The sequence below is a fragment of the Polyergus mexicanus genome, unplaced genomic scaffold (genome assembly GCF_030449975.1).
Source record: "Polyergus mexicanus isolate NDT 795.1 unplaced genomic scaffold, iyPolMexi1.0 SCAF_20, whole genome shotgun sequence".
Classification (NCBI taxonomy): Eukaryota; Metazoa; Arthropoda; class Insecta; order Hymenoptera; family Formicidae; genus Polyergus; species Polyergus mexicanus.
Window position 1 is genome coordinate 2,366,145 of NW_027223340.1, and position 18,512 is coordinate 2,384,656.

At 46.9% G+C, this 18,512-nt stretch overlaps 1 protein-coding gene across 1 annotated transcript; it reads right to left on the bottom strand.

Moving 5' to 3' along the window:
- Positions 1 to 1,720: 1,720 nt before the first annotated feature.
- Positions 1,721 to 6,916, bottom strand: LOC138941769 (uncharacterized). Its single transcript, XM_070311655.1, has one exon. The coding sequence runs from the start codon at positions 6,914 to 6,916 to the stop codon at positions 1,721 to 1,723; it is 5,196 nt and encodes a 1,731-aa protein (XP_070167756.1).
- Positions 6,917 to 18,512: the final 11,596 nt, after the last annotated feature.

The following is an 18,512-nucleotide window of genomic DNA, read 5'->3' on the forward strand; positions in this document are numbered from 1 at the left end:
ATGTCAACTTGTCATTCAATACTCAGTGGTACCTTACTTACCAGGTTTTACGTATTTGAATATATGTTAGAGCAACTGCCTATGTAGCACGCTGAGTTCCCTTCTACTTAGCAGTCCTCCAAAGATTTCGATTGTCGTGCGATGAGTGACTTTCGATCGAGGAAGTTGGAACAACCGGTCGTCGAATAAATTGCAATGAGTAATATAAAATATTCTTCATTGTTGCACGACGTTAATTTAACAATATTACAGTCGTAAGACTTGCGACTGGTAAACTCACTATTCTAAAATGTAGTATGTATAAGAGTCTCGAAGACTCGTACTGGAATTTGTCGACGCAGACGAGATTCGAATACGCCGGATTATTAACTGCTAAACGCCACGGCAACGGAGTCAGAGAACGAATTTAGTACGAAAGTAGTAACGTGTTAACCGTATGAGCATCGAATTAATAATGCTGGATGTCGGACTTGCACTGAGCTCCTCCGGTCTTCGGGTGTTGGTGGGAGAGATGCTGCAGTGGGATCGCCTCTTGTAGATGGTGGGATATTCTTCCTATGCTTCGCCTTAGACTTCCTGATGCTGGTGGGAGACCCATGGGCGGGAGCAATGGCAAGTGGAAGAGCCGCTGGTAGGGATCTCTGTGCGAGAAGGACAGCTATATCGTTCTCTCGCAACATTCCAACTTATTTGTCCGGCCTAATCTTATCAAGCGGGCGGATAAGAATATCGATCGACGGCCAGTCCGCATACCATGCACAGTTTAAAGCTCTTATAAAACTCTTATAATACTATAGTGAATAAAATATTATTTCTTATACTCCTAATTTCGCATTATGAATAATAAAATGCTATGTTATATAGGATGCGTATAAGCGTAGCATAAAATGCATAAATGTGTATGGAGATTACTAATATAATATAATATAATGTTATATGCATTGTTTGCTCTACACCCTTGTCGACCGGTTTGGGCGGCAGCGGGCTTTGAGAATTCGCGATGCTGATGAGTCAGACACTCGAAATCGGGAAATTGTGGAACGGGTTAATGATGAGCGCACTACCGTGGTCCTTTCCTTGCAGCGCATTTATTCGCACAGTGAGTGTTTCGTAAATCTTACCCATCACGAGCGCGATTAACTCAATTTCTGGCGTGCGAGATTATACGCGGGGCGCGATCACGCTGACCAGCCGGTATACAATGCAAGCGCGCGGCGGTAGTGCAAAATCGGTAACCTTTTGAGAGCGACGACGTTCGCGCGGCACTTGGCCCAAGGGCGGCCATTGAACTCTCTGACTAGCGCACATAGGCCCACCGCGGCGCGGAAAAGGGCGACATCTCTGACCGCCCCTCCGTCCCCGCTCACCAGCTCCTCGATCCACCGGATCGCGGGGAGCGGAGAGGACAGGCAGAGCGCGCGAGTACGCATACCACCGCGGAGAGCGTGCGGGTAGTCGCAAATGCGCGATACGCGGTTTTCGCCGCAACATTACCGCCCGCCTCGTCCAGTGGACGAAACAAACGGTTATAGTGGAGCGCCGCCCGCCATAAGGTGACGGCCGGGTTGATCCAAAAAACAGAGTTTGTACACAAACGCGGAATGCCGTTACTAAGGCACTTAAAGGACTACGAACTACAAGTAAAAGGCGCAGTATTATAAACCTTAACAATTGCGAGGCGCAAACAGCGCAACCCAAACTAGCTTAAACATAAAGAACTTTAGGCGATAGGCGTCGGTTCAAGTGGCAACGGGCACAGTTTCGCGACCGGTCGTTTTAGAGTGGAGTTCGCTGTCTTCAATGAAACGACACGGACGAGACCATCCGGTCCCGGGTGCAACGCGGTAACACGAGCGAGAGCCCATTTTGCGGGGGGTTGAAGCTCGCTCTTAATTAATACTAGATCGCCTATCGAGAGATTCGACGCCGGCTTCATCCATTTTCTAAGCTGTTGCAAATGGTGAAGGTACTCGGTCGACCATCTTTTCCAAAAATGATCGCGCATGGCAGAGGTCAGTACCCAGCGATTTGTTAAACGACATAGGTGGTCGTCTTGCGCGGGTTTTTCCGCGCTATTCACAAGGGGTTCGCCAATTAACAGATGCCCTGGAGTCAGGGTGCTTAGATCGGAGGGATCGTTGCTAAGGGCGTACAACGGACGCGAGTTGAGACAGGCCTCAACTTGAGTTAACACGGTCGCGAGCTCCTCATAGGAGAGCGTGTGGTCGCCGATGACTCGCCGCAGGTGGTACTTCACCGACTTCACGCCGGCCTCCCAAAGGCCGCCGAAGTGCGGCGCTCCTGGTGGTATGAAGGACCAGGTCGTGCCGTCGTTGGCGAGGGACGTCACACTCTCCTTATAGAAGTCGGAAGCAGCTCGGAACATGGAAGCCAACTCCTTGGCAGCGCCCCGAAAGTTGGTGCCGTTGTCACTGAGCAATTGTTGGCAATGGCCCCGTCGCGAGGTAAACCTCCTGAACGCGGCTAAAAAAGAGACAGAAGTAAGACTAGTTACAGGTTCCAGATGAACCGCTTTGGACGTCAAACAAACAAAGAGACAGATGTAGCCCTTGACGGTCCTGTGACCTCGACCAGTCGAGGCGCACATCTGTACAGGACCCGCGTAGTCGACCCCGGACATCCGGAAGGGTCGTATGGGCTCAAGTCTTTCCGCAGGGAGCTGCCCCATCTGCTGGTCCGCAGCAACAGCTCGGAAGCGCGTACAGCGTACGCACGCGTGGATTACGGATCTAGTCAATGAATTGGCTCTCAGGATCCACACCCGTCTCAGCAGAAGACTCCGGGTAAGTTGAGGCCCTCCGTGAAGCGACATAGCGTGCGCTTCCCGCACGAAGAGCAAGGATAAGTGGTTGGTCTTGCTGAGGATGAGCGGGTGTTTTTCGTTGAACGGCAGCAAGGCTCGCTGAAGTCGTCCGCCGACGCGCAGCAGTCCTTCGTCGTCCAAGAATGGCCGTAGCGGCCTGAGGGTAGACCGGGCCAGAAGTGGTTGTCCCCTTTCAAGCCTCGTGATCTCCTCCTCATAGTCTTGGCGTTGAGCAACGCGTACCCAGCGGGTACGGGCCGAATTCAATTCGGCGCTCGTTATAAAGCCCAGAAGTCGATCCTGAGCACGCCGCGCATTGCTCAAAAACCGCGCGCAGAGCGCGGTTACTCGGAGTAAGCGTTGCATTGTGGAGAAACGACACAGCACGTCGTTCTCCTCCATGGTACGCGCAAGGTGAGTCGCCGTTGCGCGCAGCTCCTCCACATGACCGGTGCCACTGAGCGAGGGGTGAGTGGGTTCCGGATAATCTTCGCGACCAAGCCAGGGTGGTCCAGACCACCAGAGTTTAAGCGACATCAGCTCGTCCGGGTCTATGCCACGGGTTGCGGCATCGGCCGGGTTGTCGGCTGTTGGCACATACCGCCATCGATGCGGGGGCACCAGCCCTTGTACCTCAGCCACCCTGTTCGAGACGAAGGTCGGCCACCGGGAGGGGTGGGCTCGGATCCAGCTTAGAGCTACCGCAGCATCAGTCCAGGCGAATACAGGCGCATCGTCGAGGCCGAGACCCTTGATCGTGCGATGCAATAAGCGGGCCAACAGCAACGCGCCACATAGCTCCAACCTCGGAATAGTAACCGACTTAACCGGAGCGACCTTAGTCTTCGCCACCAAGAGGGAGACTTGGATGTTGCCGTTAACACCCGTGGTACGCAAGTACACGGCAGCTGCGTAAGCACGACTAGACGCGTCCGAGAACCCGTGAACCTCGACGGTAGTTCCATTCCCGTAATAGTTAACCGAGCGAGGCGTATGCAGTTTATTTAATCGCGGTAGTGAATCCGCGAACTTTGTCCACTTAGCTTGCAACTCCGTCGGAAGAGGTTGATCCCATGAGAGACCGTGTGCCCAGAGATCTTGTACGAAAATCTTCCCGTAGACGAGAACTGGTGCGGCCCAACCGAGGGGATCAAAAAATCGCGCGACGACCGAAAGAACTGACCTTTTAGTAGACGAGTTAGAACTCACCGAGGGGGTGACGCGCAGCGAAAAACTGTCAGTGGACGGGCTCCACAGCACGCCTAGAGTACTCACTCCTTCACGAGCGTGAAATAGTTTGTCGCTTGCTTCCCCATCCGGACACAGTTCCGGAGCGTTCGCCGCCCACTTGCTCAGCTGGAACCCACCAGCTGCGAGGAGCGCCACTAGCTGACGTTGAACCTCCATCGCATCTACATGAGTGTGGCCACCTGCAAGAATGTCATCCACATAAGAGTGTGAATCAATCGCGTTGGCCCCCAGAGGATAAGCGGACCGCTCATCATCCGCGAGTTGCTTGAGCGTGCGCAATGCCATGTAAGGAGCCGAGGATGTTCCGTAGACCACGGTCGTTAGACGGAAATCCTGCACTTCCGCCGTGGGGTCAGAACGCCACAGAATGCGCTGAAGGTCGACGTCCTTTGGATGCACACGAATTTGTCTGAACATCTTAACGATGTCAGACGTAAAGGCGTAGCGATAGAGTCGCCAGCGCGTCAATATCAACCAGAGCTCCGACTGCAGCTTGGGCCCTGCAAGCAGCGTGTCATTGAGAGAGACCCCGGTGTCCGTACGATGCGAAGCGTTAAATACCACGCGTATCTTATTCTCTTCGCCCGTAGTCTTGAAGACCGCGTGATGCGGCAAGTAGTATGCATCTTCGCGATACAGTTCCGTAGCCGGAACAAGTTCCATGTGGCCTAGTGCCTTGTATTCGTCCATAAAGTCCGTGTACAGCCTTAGAGTACACGGGTTACGCCGCAACCTGCTTTCCGATCGGACGAATATGTTGAGCGCTTCATAACGATTGTTGCCCAATTTCAGTTGTGGTTCCTGTCGTCGAGGCAGACGGAGGGTGTAACGCCCATGCGTATCGCGAGCGTGCGTGGTCGCAAAGAGCGACTCGCAGTAGTCGTCCTCCGGCGTTAGGATCGGAGTAGCCTCCACCTCCTCCAGCGTCCAGAATCGCTGCAACGCCCGATTGAGATCGACGTCCGCTGTTGCAACGTGCAATGCAGAGACACCCCGATCCGTGGTCGCCGGAACGGGATTCGACGCTTGGCCCATCAGCACCCAACCGAGTGCGGTCGCCTGTGCGGAGGGAGCGCCAGCCGGTCCCGTCTTCAGTCCTTCTCTCAGAAGGAGCCCATAAGCATCAGCTCCAAGAATCGCGTCCACTCCAGCGGGCTGATCAAAGCGAGGATCGGCAAGAGCCAATCCGTTCAAGTGAGGCCAGTCACCTCGCGTCACCTTGCGCGACGGTAGCATCGCAGTCAGCCTTGGCAGTACCAGAGCCGCAGGCAATCGGACCTGCAGTCCTGCGTCACGAGGCGAGCCCACCGTGAGGGCTACGGAGTGGTAGACCACGCCCGAGGGCGCTCCCTGGATTCCCGCAACCGGGACGTGGACTCGCCGCCTTGGCAATCTCAGCGCCTGAGCTACGCGCTCGCTCAGAAATGTCGCCTCGGATCCCGAGTCCAGAAGCGCACGGATTACCACCGACCTCCCCTGGTCGTTGAAGCACGTCGCTAGAGCGGTAGACAGGAGTATCTGCCGCCTCGAGGCCGCCGCAAGAGCTGCGACGTTTGAGTGTATCGCCGTTGTGGACGGGGCGTCCTTCGCCTTGGCCTGGGTCTCCGCTGTCGTGACGCTCTCGCCCGCATCTGTACTAGCATGAGAAGAGTCATCAGAATTATGAAGCATTGAATGATGCTTGCCTTGGCAACGTAAACACCGCGAGCCAGACGGACAGCTCGACACACCGTGCTTCAATCTGAGGCAGTTGAAGCAAGCTCCCTGTTTCTTCACGTGCTCCCGACGTTGGGGCACCGAAAGAGCCTTGAAGCGCGAACAGTAATTAAATGCGTGGGTACCTTGGCACAGCGAGCAGCGTTTGAACGATTTCTGCTCTCCAGAGGCGGAAGTCGTAAGCGCATTTACCTTGCCCTTTCGATCTGGAGCTTTCGTGGCCACGGCCGGCGCAGACATCGGCTTGAGGCTGGCCGCGTCCAGCGCGCGGATGCGCGTGTGCAGGAAGTCCTGCAGCTGACCAAAGGTCGGGAACTCGTCACTCGTTTGCAGAGAGGCCTCCCAGAAGAGGCGCGAGGACGAATCCAATTTTTCCACTGTAACGTGGACGAACCAGTCGTCCCAGTGGTCCACCGGACGCTGAAGAGATGCGAACGACCGGCGTGCCTGAAGTGCGACACTGATCAAGCGTTTGATCTCCGTGGAGGAAGGTTTTACTATCGCGGCACTGTTCAGAAACGCGCGCATGTGAGTTGTAAGCAGAACTCGCTTGTTATTGTAACGAGAGGTTAATTCTGTCCACGCCATCTCGTAACCCTTGTCACTGAGTTCCACACTGGTCACGATTGCCGCCGCCTCACCGGTGAGGCTGGCTTTCAAATATTGCAGTTTTTGAACAGGCGCTAAGTCCGGCACGTCACCCACTAACGAACGGAACAGATCCCGGAAGCTTTCCCAATCCAATTGTTCACCTGAAAAGGTAGGCAGGCTTATTTTGGGTAATTGGATTTGTCGCATAAACGACGCAGTGGTCGCGCTAGAATCTTGCCGTACATCAGCCGAGGCATCACGTAACGTTGACGTAATCTTCGTCTTAGCTGACACATAATTATCCTCCGTTCGCGTGTAGACATCGTCCTTAAAATAAGCGGCCGCCGATGCATCCTCATTCTTAATCAAGGTGTAGTGGCCATCCACGAACCGCTGCCAGTACGTCTCCAATAGTGCGAGACGTGTCTTCAAATACGATTGCGTGATCTTATCCTTTCCGGCCTTGACGAGGTTATCCCAAAACCTGTCAATGTAGCCCCCTGTGGCTATCTGCATCTTCAATGTCGATTCCATGTCCGTAGAACGTAGTTTAACAAAGGAGTCAAGATTAACACTGCACCAGTGCAATAAAACGAAACGTCCAGTTAACGTTTCAAAGTTCTGTACGATGACGCGGTGGATGCGCGTATCGTAGAGCGCGAGCGCGCTCGTGGTACGCGAGAGGCGCGAGAGGCGCGGAGCGCGAGCTCGTAGGCGATCGGCGCGAGAGGCGCGGAGCGCGAGCTCGTAGGCGTTCGGCGCGAGAGGCGCGGAGCGCGAGCTCGTAGGCGTTCGGCGCGAGAGGCGTGGGGAGCGATTTCGCGTGCGCGAACGCGCAGGCGAGAGGCGTGAGAGGCGCGGGGAGCAATTTCGCGTGCGCAAGCGCGCACGTCGCTGTTGCACCACGATTAATTGTGCAATCAGCGCTTGCACTTGTGTCGCGGACACTATTGGTGTTTGCAGCACCACCACTTTCACTCCACTGGAGTCCTTCAGCAGGCTGCCGAAGGTCCCGCGCGATGCTGGTCGTCCCGAACACTGCCACGTGGCAGTAAAGCACCGGATGGAATGTTCCACGTCCTTCCTTAACGAGACCGATATCGAGAATCCGATCGGATCCGGCTCGAAGGACCAAATGTTTGCTCTACACCCTTGTCGACCGGTTTGGGCGGCAGCGGGCTTTGAGAATTCGCGATGCTGATGAGTCAGACACTCGAAATCGGGAAATTGTGGAACGGGTTAATGATGAGCGCACTACCGTGGTCCTTTCCTTGCAGCGCATTTATTCGCACAGTGAGTGTTTCGTAAATCTTACCCATCACGAGCGCGATTAACTCAATTTCTGGCGTGCGAGATTATACGCGGGGCGCGATCACGCTGACCAGCCGGTATACAATGCAAGCGCGCGGCGGTAGTGCAAAATCGGTAACCTTTTGAGAGCGACGACGTTCGCGCGGCACTTGGCCCAAGGGCGGCCATTGAACTCTCTGACTAGCGCACATAGGCCCACCGCGGCGCGGAAAAGGGCGACATCTCTGACCGCCCCTCCGTCCCCGCTCACCAGCTCCTCGATCCACCGGATCGCGGGGAGCGGAGAGGACAGGCAGAGCGCGCGAGTACGCATACCACCGCGGAGAGCGTGCGGGTAGTCGCAAATGCGCGATACGCGGTTTTCGCCGCAACATGCATAATATAATATTAAGGTGTGCATATAAATGTGTGTGTACTTAAATTATTATATTAAAGCGTTACATTTGCATTTAACTGTTTCATTCTTTTCGCTTGTATTTCTCAATTGAATTTAATGCCTTTAAAGTTAGATCTCTTGTATGCTCATATATATATATATATGTATATATATATATAATATTTATTACAATTTTTAAAGCGTTCGAATCGTCTGTCTGATTGTACAATGCAAATATAAGGTTTTAGTTATTTCCATAGTTTATTCATATGATAGTTATTTTTGCGTCACCCGCTGGCGCGTTCGAGCGTTGGCTATATACGGGGTGACTCTCGAGTATGAATACTATTTTACAAGTTAGAAGTTTGTCTTGAACGAATAATTTTCCCCGGATTCTTACTTCTTTCACCTCCTATGGGTGAATTAACAATAAATAGATTGTTTAAATAAAATTTGACGTGCGGCTAAGACGTCACAAGATAGCTATGTACGAAAGTTTCGTTCGCTCGGAACGTCTTAGTTACGTGTCAGTAAGTGAGATTAGTCGAAAATGCTTATACGACATCAAGGAAATTGAGGAGGAACGCTTTTCTGCGCACAAAGTTGTGATAGCTATGTACGCAAGTTTCGGTCGTCCGGAACGTCTTAGTTACGTGTCAGTAAGTGAGATTAGTTGAAAATTCTTGTACAACATCAAGAAAATTGAGGAGAAACGGTTTTCTGCGCACAGAGTTGAGATAGCTATGTACGCAAGTTTCGTTCGCTCGGAACGTCTCAGTTACGTGTCAGTAAGTGAGATTAGTTGAAAATTCTTGTACAACATCAAGGAAATTGAGGAGAAACGGTTTTCTGCGCACAGAGTTGAGATAGCTATGTACGCAAGTTTCGGTCGTTCGGAAAGTCTTAGTTACGTGTCAGTAAGTGAGATTTGCAGAAAATTCTGGTACAATATCAAGGAAATTGAGGAGAAACGCTTTTCTGCGCACAGAGTTGAGATAGCTATGTACGCAAGTTTCGTTCGCTCGGAACGTCTTAGTTACGTGTCAGTAAGTGATATTAGTTGAAAATTCTTGTACAACATCAAGGAAATTGAGGAGAAATACTTTTCTGCGCACAGAGTTGAGATAGCTATGTACGCAAGTTTCGGTCGTCCGGAACGTCTTAGTTACGTGTCAGTAAGTGAGATTAGTTGAAAATTCTTGTACAACATCAAGAAAATTGAGGAGAAACGGTTTTCTGCGCACAGAGTTGAGATAGCTATGTACGCAAGTTTCGTTCGCTCGGAACGTCTCAGTTACGTGTCAGTAAGTGAGATTAGTTGAAAATTCTTGTACAACATCAAGGAAATTGAGGAGAAACGGTTTTCTGCGCACAGAGTTGAGATAGCTATGTACGCAAGTTTCGGTCGTTCGGAAAGTCTTAGTTACGTGTCAGTAAGTGAGATTTGCAGAAAATTCTGGTACAATATCAAGGAAATTGAGGAGAAACGCTTTTCTGCGCACAGAGTTGAGATAGCTATGTACGCAAGTTTCGTTCGCTCGGAACGTCTTAGTTACGTGTCAGTAAGTGATATTAGTTGAAAATTCTTGTACAACATCAAGGAAATTGAGGAGAAACGGTTTTCTGCGCACAGAGTTGAGATAGCTATGTACGCAAGTTTCGGTCGTTCGGAAAGTCTTAGTTACGTGTCAGTAAGTGAGATTTGCAGAAAATTCTGGTACAATATCAAGGAAATTGAGGAGAAACGCTTTTCTGCGCACAGAGTTGAGATAGCTATGTACGCAAGTTTCGTTCGCTCGGAACGTCTTAGTTACGTGTCAGTAAGTGATATTAGTTGAAAATTCTTGTACAACATCAAGGAAATTGAGGAGAAATACTTTTCTGCGCACAGAGTTGAGATAGCTATGTACGCAAGTTTCGGTCGTCCGGAACGTCTTAGTTACGTGTCAGTAAGTGAGATTAGTTGAAAATTCTTGTACAACATCAAGAAAATTGAGGAGAAACGGTTTTCTGCGCACAGAGTTGAGATAGCTATGTACGCAAGTTTCGTTCGCTCGGAACGTCTCAGTTACGTGTCAGTAAGTGAGATTAGTTGAAAATTCTTGTACAACATCAAGGAAATTGAGGAGAAACGGTTTTCTGCGCACAGAGTTGAGATAGCTATGTACGCAAGTTTCGGTCGTTCGGAAAGTCTTAGTTACGTGTCAGTAAGTGAGATTTGCAGAAAATTCTGGTACAATATCAAGGAAATTGAGGAGAAACGCTTTTCTGCGCACAGAGTTGAGATAGCTATGTACGCAAGTTTCGTTCGCTCGGAACGTCTTAGTTACGTGTCAGTAAGTGATATTAGTTGAAAATTCTTGTACAACATCAAGGAAATTGAGGAGAAATACTTTTCTGCGCACAGAGTTGAGATAGCTATGTACGCAAGTTTCGGTCGTTCGGAACGTCTTAGTTACGTGTCAGTAAGTGAGATTAGTCGAAATTTCTTGTACAACATCAAGGAAATTGAGAAGAAACGATTTTCTGCGCACAGAGTTGAGATAGCTATGTACGCAAGTTTCGGTCGTCCGGAACGTCTTAGTTACGTGTCAGTAAGTGAGATTTGCAGAAAATTCTGGTACAACATCAAGGAAATTGAGGAGAAACGCTTTTCTGCGCACAGAGTTGAGATAGCTATGTACGCAAGTTTCGGTCGTCCGGAACGACTTAGTTACGTGTCAGTAAGTGAGATTAGTTGAAAATTCTTGTACAACATCAAGGACATTGAGGAGAAACGGTTTTCTGCGCACAGAGTTGAGATAGCTATGTACGCAAGTTCCGTTCGCTCGGAACGTCTTAGTTACGTGTCAGTCAGTGAGATTAGTCGAAAATTCTTGTACGACATCAAGGAAGTTGAGGAGAAACGGTTTTCTGCGCACAGAGTTGAGATAGCTATTTACGAAAGTTTCGGTCGATCGGAACGTCTAGGTTACGTGTCAATAAATGAGATCAGTCGAAATTTCTTGTACAACATCAAGGAAATTGAGGAGAAACGCTTTTCTGCACACAGAGTTAAGATAGCTACGTACGCAAGTTTCGGTCGTTCGGAACGTCTTAGTTACGTGTCAGTAAGTGAGATTACTTGAAAATTCTGGTACAACATCAAGGAAATTGAGGAGAAATGCTTTTCTGCGCACAGAGTTGAGATAGCTATGTACGCAAGTTTCGGTCGTTCGGAACGTCTTAGTTACGTGTCAGTAAGTGAGATTAGTTGAAAATTCTTGTACAACATCAAGGAAATTGAGGAGAAACGGTTTTCTGCGCACAGAGTTGAGATAGCTATGTACGAAAATTTCGTTCGCTCGGAACGTCTTAGTTACGTGTCAGTAAGTGAGATTAGTCGAAAATGCTTATACGACATCAAGGAAATTGAGGAGGAACGCTTTTCTGCGCACAAAGTTGTGATAGCTATGTACGCAAGTTTCGGTCGTCCGCAACGTCTTAGTTACGTGTCAGTAAGTGAGATTAGTGGAAAATTCTTGTACAACATCAAGGAAATTGAGGAGAAACGGTTTTCTGCGCACAGAGTTGAGATAGCTATGTACGCAAGTTTCGTTCACTCGGAACGTCTTAGTTACGTGTCAGTAAGTGAGATTAGTTGAAAATTCTTGTACAACATCAAGGAAATTGAGGAGAAATGCCTTTCTGCGCACAGATATGAGGTAGCTATGTACGCAAGTTTCGGTCGTTCGGAACGTCTTAGTTACGTGTCAGTAAGTGAGATTAGTCGAAATTTCTTGTACAACATCAAGGAAATTGAGAAGAAACCATTTTCTGCGCACAGAGTTGAGATAGCTATGTACGCAAGTTTCGGTCGTCCGGAACGTCTTAGTTACGTGTCAGTAAGTGAGATTAGTTGAAAATTCTTGTACAACATCAAGGAAATTGAGGAGAAACGGTTTTCTGCGCTCAGAGTTGAGATAGCTATGTACGCAAGTTTCGTTCACTCGGAACGTCTTAGTTACGTGTCAGTAAGTGAGATTAGTTGAAAATTCTTGTACAATATCAAGGAAATTGAGGAGCAACGGTTTTCTGCGCACAAAGTTGAGATAGCTATGTACGCAAGATTCGTTCGCTCGGAACGTCTTAGTTACGTGTCAGTAACTGATATTAGTTGAAAATTCTTGTACAACATCAAGGAAATTGAGGAGAAATGCTTTTCTGCGCACAGAGTTGAGATAGCTATGTACGCAACTTTCGGTCGTTCGGAACGTCTTAGTTACGTGTCAGTAAGTGAGACTAGTCGAAATTTCTTGTACAACATCAAGGAAATTGAGAAGAAACGATTTTCTGCGCACAGAGTTGAGATAGCTATGTACGCAAGTTTCGGTCGTCCGGAACGTCTTAGTTACGTGTCAGTAAGTGAGATTTGCAGAAAATTCTGGTACAACAACAAGGAAATTGAGGAGAAACGCTTTTCTGCGCACAGAGTTGAGATAGCTATGTACGCAAGTTTCGTTCGCTCGGAACGGATTAGTTACGTGTCAGTAAGTGAGATTAGTCGATAATTCTTATACGACATCAAGGAAATTGAGGAGGAACGCTTTTCTGCGCACAGAGTTGAGATAGCTACGTACGCAAGTTTCGGTCGTTCGGAACGTCTTAGTTACGTGTCAGTAAGTGAGATTAGTTGAAAATTCTGGTACAACATCAATGAAATTGAGGAGAAACGCTTTTCTGCGCACAAAGTTGAGATAGCTATGTACGCAAGTTTCGGTCGTTCGGAACGACGTAGTTACGTGTCAGTAAGTGAGATTAGTTGATAATTCTTGTACAACATTAAGGAAATTGAGGAGAAACGGTTTTCTGCGCACAGAGTTGTGATAGCTATGTACGCAAGTTTCGATCGTCCGGAACGTCTTAGTTACGTGTCAGTAAGTGAGATTAGTCGAAATTTCTTGTACAACATCAAGGAAATTGAGAAGAAACGGTTTTCTGCGCACAGAGTTAAGATAGCTATGTACGCAAGTTTCGTTCGCTCGGAACGTCTTAGTTACGTGTTAGTAAGTGAGATTAATCGAAATTTCTTGTACAACATCAAGGAAATTTAGGAGAAACGCTTTTCTGCGCACAAAGTTGAGATAGCTATGTACGCAAGTTTCGGTCTTTCGGAACGTCTTAGTTACGTGTCAGTAAGTGAGATTAGTTGAAAATTCTTGTACAACATTAAGGAAATTGAGGAGAAACGGTTTTCTGCGCACAGAGTTGAGATAGTTATGTACGCAAGTTTCGTTCGCTCGGAACGTCTTAGTTACGTGTCAGTAAGTGAGATTAGTCGCAAATTCTTATACGACATCAAGGAAATTGAGGAGAAACGCTTTTCTGCCCACAGAGTTGAGATAGCTACGTACGCAAGTTTCGGTCGTTCGGAACGTCTTAGTTACGTGTCAGTAAGTGAGATTAGTTGAAAATTCTGGTACAACATCAATGAAATTGAGGAGAAACGCTTTTCTGCGCACAAAGTTGAGATAGCTATGTACGCAAGTTTCGGTCGTTCGGAACGACGTAGTTACGTGTCAGTAAGTGAGATTAGTTGAAAATTCTTGTACAACATTAAGGAAATTGAGGAGAAACGGTTTTCTGCGCACAGAGTTGTGATAGCTATGTACGCAAGTTTCGATCGTCCGGAACGTCTTAGTTACGTGTCAGTAAGTGAGATTAGTCGAAATTTCTTGTACAACATCAAGGAAATTGAGAAGAAACGGTTTTCTGCGCACAGAGTTGAGATAGCTATGTACGCAAGTTTCGTTCGCTCGGAACGTCTGAGTTACGTGTTAGTAAGTGAGATTAATCGAAATTTCTTGTACAACATAAAGGAAATTTAGGAGAAACGCTTTTCTGCGCACAAAGTTGAGATAGCTATGTACGCAAGTTTCGGTCTTTCGGAACGTCTTAGTTACATGTCAGTAAGTGAGATTAGTCGCAAATTCTTATACGACATCAAGGAAATTGAGGAGAAACGCTTTTCTGCGCACACAGTTGAGATAGATATGTACGCAAGTTTCGGTCGTCCGGAACGTCTTAGTTACGTGTCAGTAAGTGAGATTAGTTGAAAATTCTTGTACAACATCAAGGAAGTTGAGGAGAAACGGTTTTCTGCGCACAGAGTTGAGATAGCTATGTACGAAAGTTTCGTTCGCTCGGAACGTCTTAGTTACGTGTCAGTAAGTGAGATTAGTCGAAAATGCTTATACGACATCAAGGAAATTGAGGAGGAACGCTTTTCTGCGCACAGAGTTGAGATAGCTACGTACGCAAGTTTCGGTCGTTCGGAACGTCTTAGTTACGTGTCAGTAAGTGAGATTAGTCGAAAATGCTTATACGACATCAAGGAAATTGAGGAGGAACGCTTTTCTGCGCACAGAGTTGAGATAGCTATGTACGCAAGTTTCGTTCACTCGGAACGTCTTAGTTACGAGTCAGTAAGTGAGATTAGTTGAAAATTCTTTTACAACATCAAGGAAATTGAGGAGAAATGCTTTTCTGCGCACAGAGTTGAGATAGCTATGTACGCAAGTTTCGGTCGTTCGGAACGTCTTAGTTACGTGTCAGTAAGTGAGATTAGTTGAAAATTCTTGTACAACATCAAGGAAATTGAGGAGAAATGCCTTTCTGCGCACAGAGTTGAGATAGCTATGTACGCAAGTTTCGGTCGTTCGGAACGTCTTAGTTACGTGTCAGTAAGTGAGATTAGTCGAAATTTCTTGTACAACATCAAGGAAATTGTGAAGAAACGATTTTCTGCGCACAGAGTTGAGATAGCTATGTACGCAAGTTTCGGTCGTCCGGAACGTCTTAGTTACGTGTCAGTAAGTGAGATTATTCGAAATTTCTTGTACAACATCAAGGAAATTGAGAAGAAACGGTTTTCTGCGCACAGAGTTGAGATAGCTATGTACGCAAGTTTCGTTCGCTCGGAACATCTTAGTTACGTGTCAGTAAGTGAGATTAGTCGATAATTCTTATACGACATCAAGGAAATTGAGGAGGAACGCTTTTCTGCGCACAGAGTTGAGATAGCTACGTACGCAAGTTTCGGTCGTTCGGAACGTCTTAGTTACGTGTCAGTAAGTGAGATTAGTTGAAAATTCTGGTACAACATCAATGAAATTGAGGAGAAACGCTTTTCTGCGCACAAAGTTGAGATAGCTATGTACGCAAGTTTCGGTCGTTCGGAACGACGTAGTTACGTGTCAGTAAGTGAGATTAGTTGATAATTCTTGTACAACATTAAGGAAATTGAGGAGAAACGGTTTTCTGCGCACAGAGTTGTGATAGCTATGTACGCAAGTTTCGATCGTCCGGAACGTCTTAGTTACGTGTCAGTAAGTGAGATTAGTCGAAATTTCTTGTACAACATCAAGGAAATTGAGAAGAAACGGTTTTCTGCGCACAGAGTTAAGATAGCTATGTACGCAAGTTTCGTTCGCTCGGAACGTCTTAGTTACGTGTTAGTAAGTGAGATTAATCGAAATTTCTTGTACAACATCAAGGAAATTTAGGAGAAACGCTTTTCTGCGCACAAAGTTGAGATAGCTATGTACGCAAGTTTCGGTCTTTCGGAACGTCTTAGTTACGTGTCAGTAAGTGAGATTAGTTGAAAATTCTTGTACAACATTAAGGAAATTGAGGAGAAACGGTTTTCTGCGCACAGAGTTGAGATAGTTATGTACGCAAGTTTCGTTCGCTCGGAACGTCTTAGTTACGTGTCAGTAAGTGAGATTAGTCGCAAATTCTTATACGACATCAAGGAAATTGAGGAGAAACGCTTTTCTGCCCACAGAGTTGAGATAGCTACGTACGCAAGTTTCGGTCGTTCGGAACGTCTTAGTTACGTGTCAGTAAGTGAGATTAGTTGAAAATTCTGGTACAACATCAATGAAATTGAGGAGAAACGCTTTTCTGCGCACAAAGTTGAGATAGCTATGTACGCAAGTTTCGGTCGTTCGGAACGACGTAGTTACGTGTCAGTAAGTGAGATTAGTTGAAAATTCTTGTACAACATTAAGGAAATTGAGGAGAAACGGTTTTCTGCGCACAGAGTTGTGATAGCTATGTACGCAAGTTTCGATCGTCCGGAACGTCTTAGTTACGTGTCAGTAAGTGAGATTAGTCGAAATTTCTTGTACAACATCAAGGAAATTGAGAAGAAACGGTTTTCTGCGCACAGAGTTGAGATAGCTATGTACGCAAGTTTCGTTCGCTCGGAACGTCTGAGTTACGTGTTAGTAAGTGAGATTAATCGAAATTTCTTGTACAACATAAAGGAAATTTAGGAGAAACGCTTTTCTGCGCACAAAGTTGAGATAGCTATGTACGCAAGTTTCGGTCTTTCGGAACGTCTTAGTTACATGTCAGTAAGTGAGATTAGTCGCAAATTCTTATACGACATCAAGGAAATTGAGGAGAAACGCTTTTCTGCGCACACAGTTGAGATAGATATGTACGCAAGTTTCGGTCGTCCGGAACGTCTTAGTTACGTGTCAGTAAGTGAGATTAGTTGAAAATTCTTGTACAACATCAAGGAAGTTGAGGAGAAACGGTTTTCTGCGCACAGAGTTGAGATAGCTATGTACGAAAGTTTCGTTCGCTCGGAACGTCTTAGTTACGTGTCAGTAAGTGAGATTAGTCGAAAATGCTTATACGACATCAAGGAAATTGAGGAGGAACGCTTTTCTGCGCACAGAGTTGAGATAGCTACGTACGCAAGTTTCGGTCGTTCGGAACGTCTTAGTTACGTGTCAGTAAGTGAGATTAGTCGAAAATGCTTATACGACATCAAGGAAATTGAGGAGGAACGCTTTTCTGCGCACAGAGTTGAGATAGCTATGTACGCAAGTTTCGTTCACTCGGAACGTCTTAGTTACGAGTCAGTAAGTGAGATTAGTTGAAAATTCTTTTACAACATCAAGGAAATTTAGGAGAAATGCTTTTCTGCGCACAGAGTTGAGATAGCTATGTACGCAAGTTTCGGTCGTTCGGAACGTCTTAGTTACGTGTCAGTAAGTGAGATTAGTTGAAAATTCTTGTACAACATCAAGGAAATTGAGGAGAAATGCCTTTCTGCGCACAGAGTTGAGATAGCTATGTACGCAAGTTTCGGTCGTTCGGAACGTCTTAGTTACGTGTCAGTAAGTGAGATTAGTCGAAATTTCTTGTACAACATCAAGGAAATTGTGAAGAAACGATTTTCTGCGCACAGAGTTGAGATAGCTATGTACGCAAGTTTCGGTCGTCCGGAACGTCTTAGTTACGTGTCAGTAAGTGAGATTATTCGAAATTTCTTGTACAACATCAAGGAAATTGAGAAGAAACGGTTTTCTGCGCACAGAGTTGAGATAGCTATGTACGCAAGTTTCGTTCGCTCGGAACATCTTAGTTACGTGTCAGTAAGTGAGATTAGTTAAAAATTCTTGTACAACATCAAGGAAATTGAGGAGAAACGGTTTTCTGCGCACAGAGTTGAGATAGCTATGTACGCAAGTTTCGTTCGCTCGGAACGTCTTAGTTACGTGTCAGTAAATGAGATTAGTCGCAAATTCTTATACGACATCAAGGAAATTGAGGAGAAACGCTTTTCTGCGCACACAGTTGAGATAGATATGTACGCAAGTTTCAGTCGTCCGGAACGCCTTAGTTACGTGTCAGTAAGTGAGATTAGTTGAAAATTCTTGTACAACATCAAGGAAATTGAGGAGAAACGGTTTTCTGCGCACAGAGTTGAGATAGCTATGTACGCAAGTTTCGTTCGCTCGGAACGACTTAGTTACGTGTCAGTAAGTGATATTAGTTGAAAATTCTTGTACAACATCAAGGAAATTGTGAAGAAACGATTTTCTGCGCACAGAGTTGAGATAGCTATGTACGCAAGTTTCGGTCGTCCGGAACGTCTTAGTTACGTGTCAGTAAGTGAGATTATTCGAAATTTCTTGTACAACATCAAGGAAATTGAGAAGAAACGGTTTTCTGCGCACAGAGTTGAGATAGCTATGTACGCAAGTTTCGTTCGCTCGGAACGTCTTAGTTACGTGTCAGTAAGTGAGATTAGTTGAAAATTCTTGTACAACATCAAGGAAATTGAGGAGAAACGGTTTTCTGCGCACAGAGTTGAGATAGCTATGTACGCAAGTTTCGTTCGTTCGGAACGTCTTAGTTACGTGTCAGTAAGTGAGATTAGTTGAAAATTCTAGTACAACATCAAGGAAATTGAGGAGTAACGGTTTTCTGCGCACAGAGTTGAGATAGCTATGTACGCAAGTTTCGGTCGTTCGGAACGTCTTAGTTACGTGTCAGTAAGTGAGATTAGTTGAAAATTCTTGTACAACATCAAGGAAATTGAGGAGAAACGGTTTTCTGCGCAAAGAGTTGAGATAGCTATGTACGCAAGATTCGTTCGCTCGG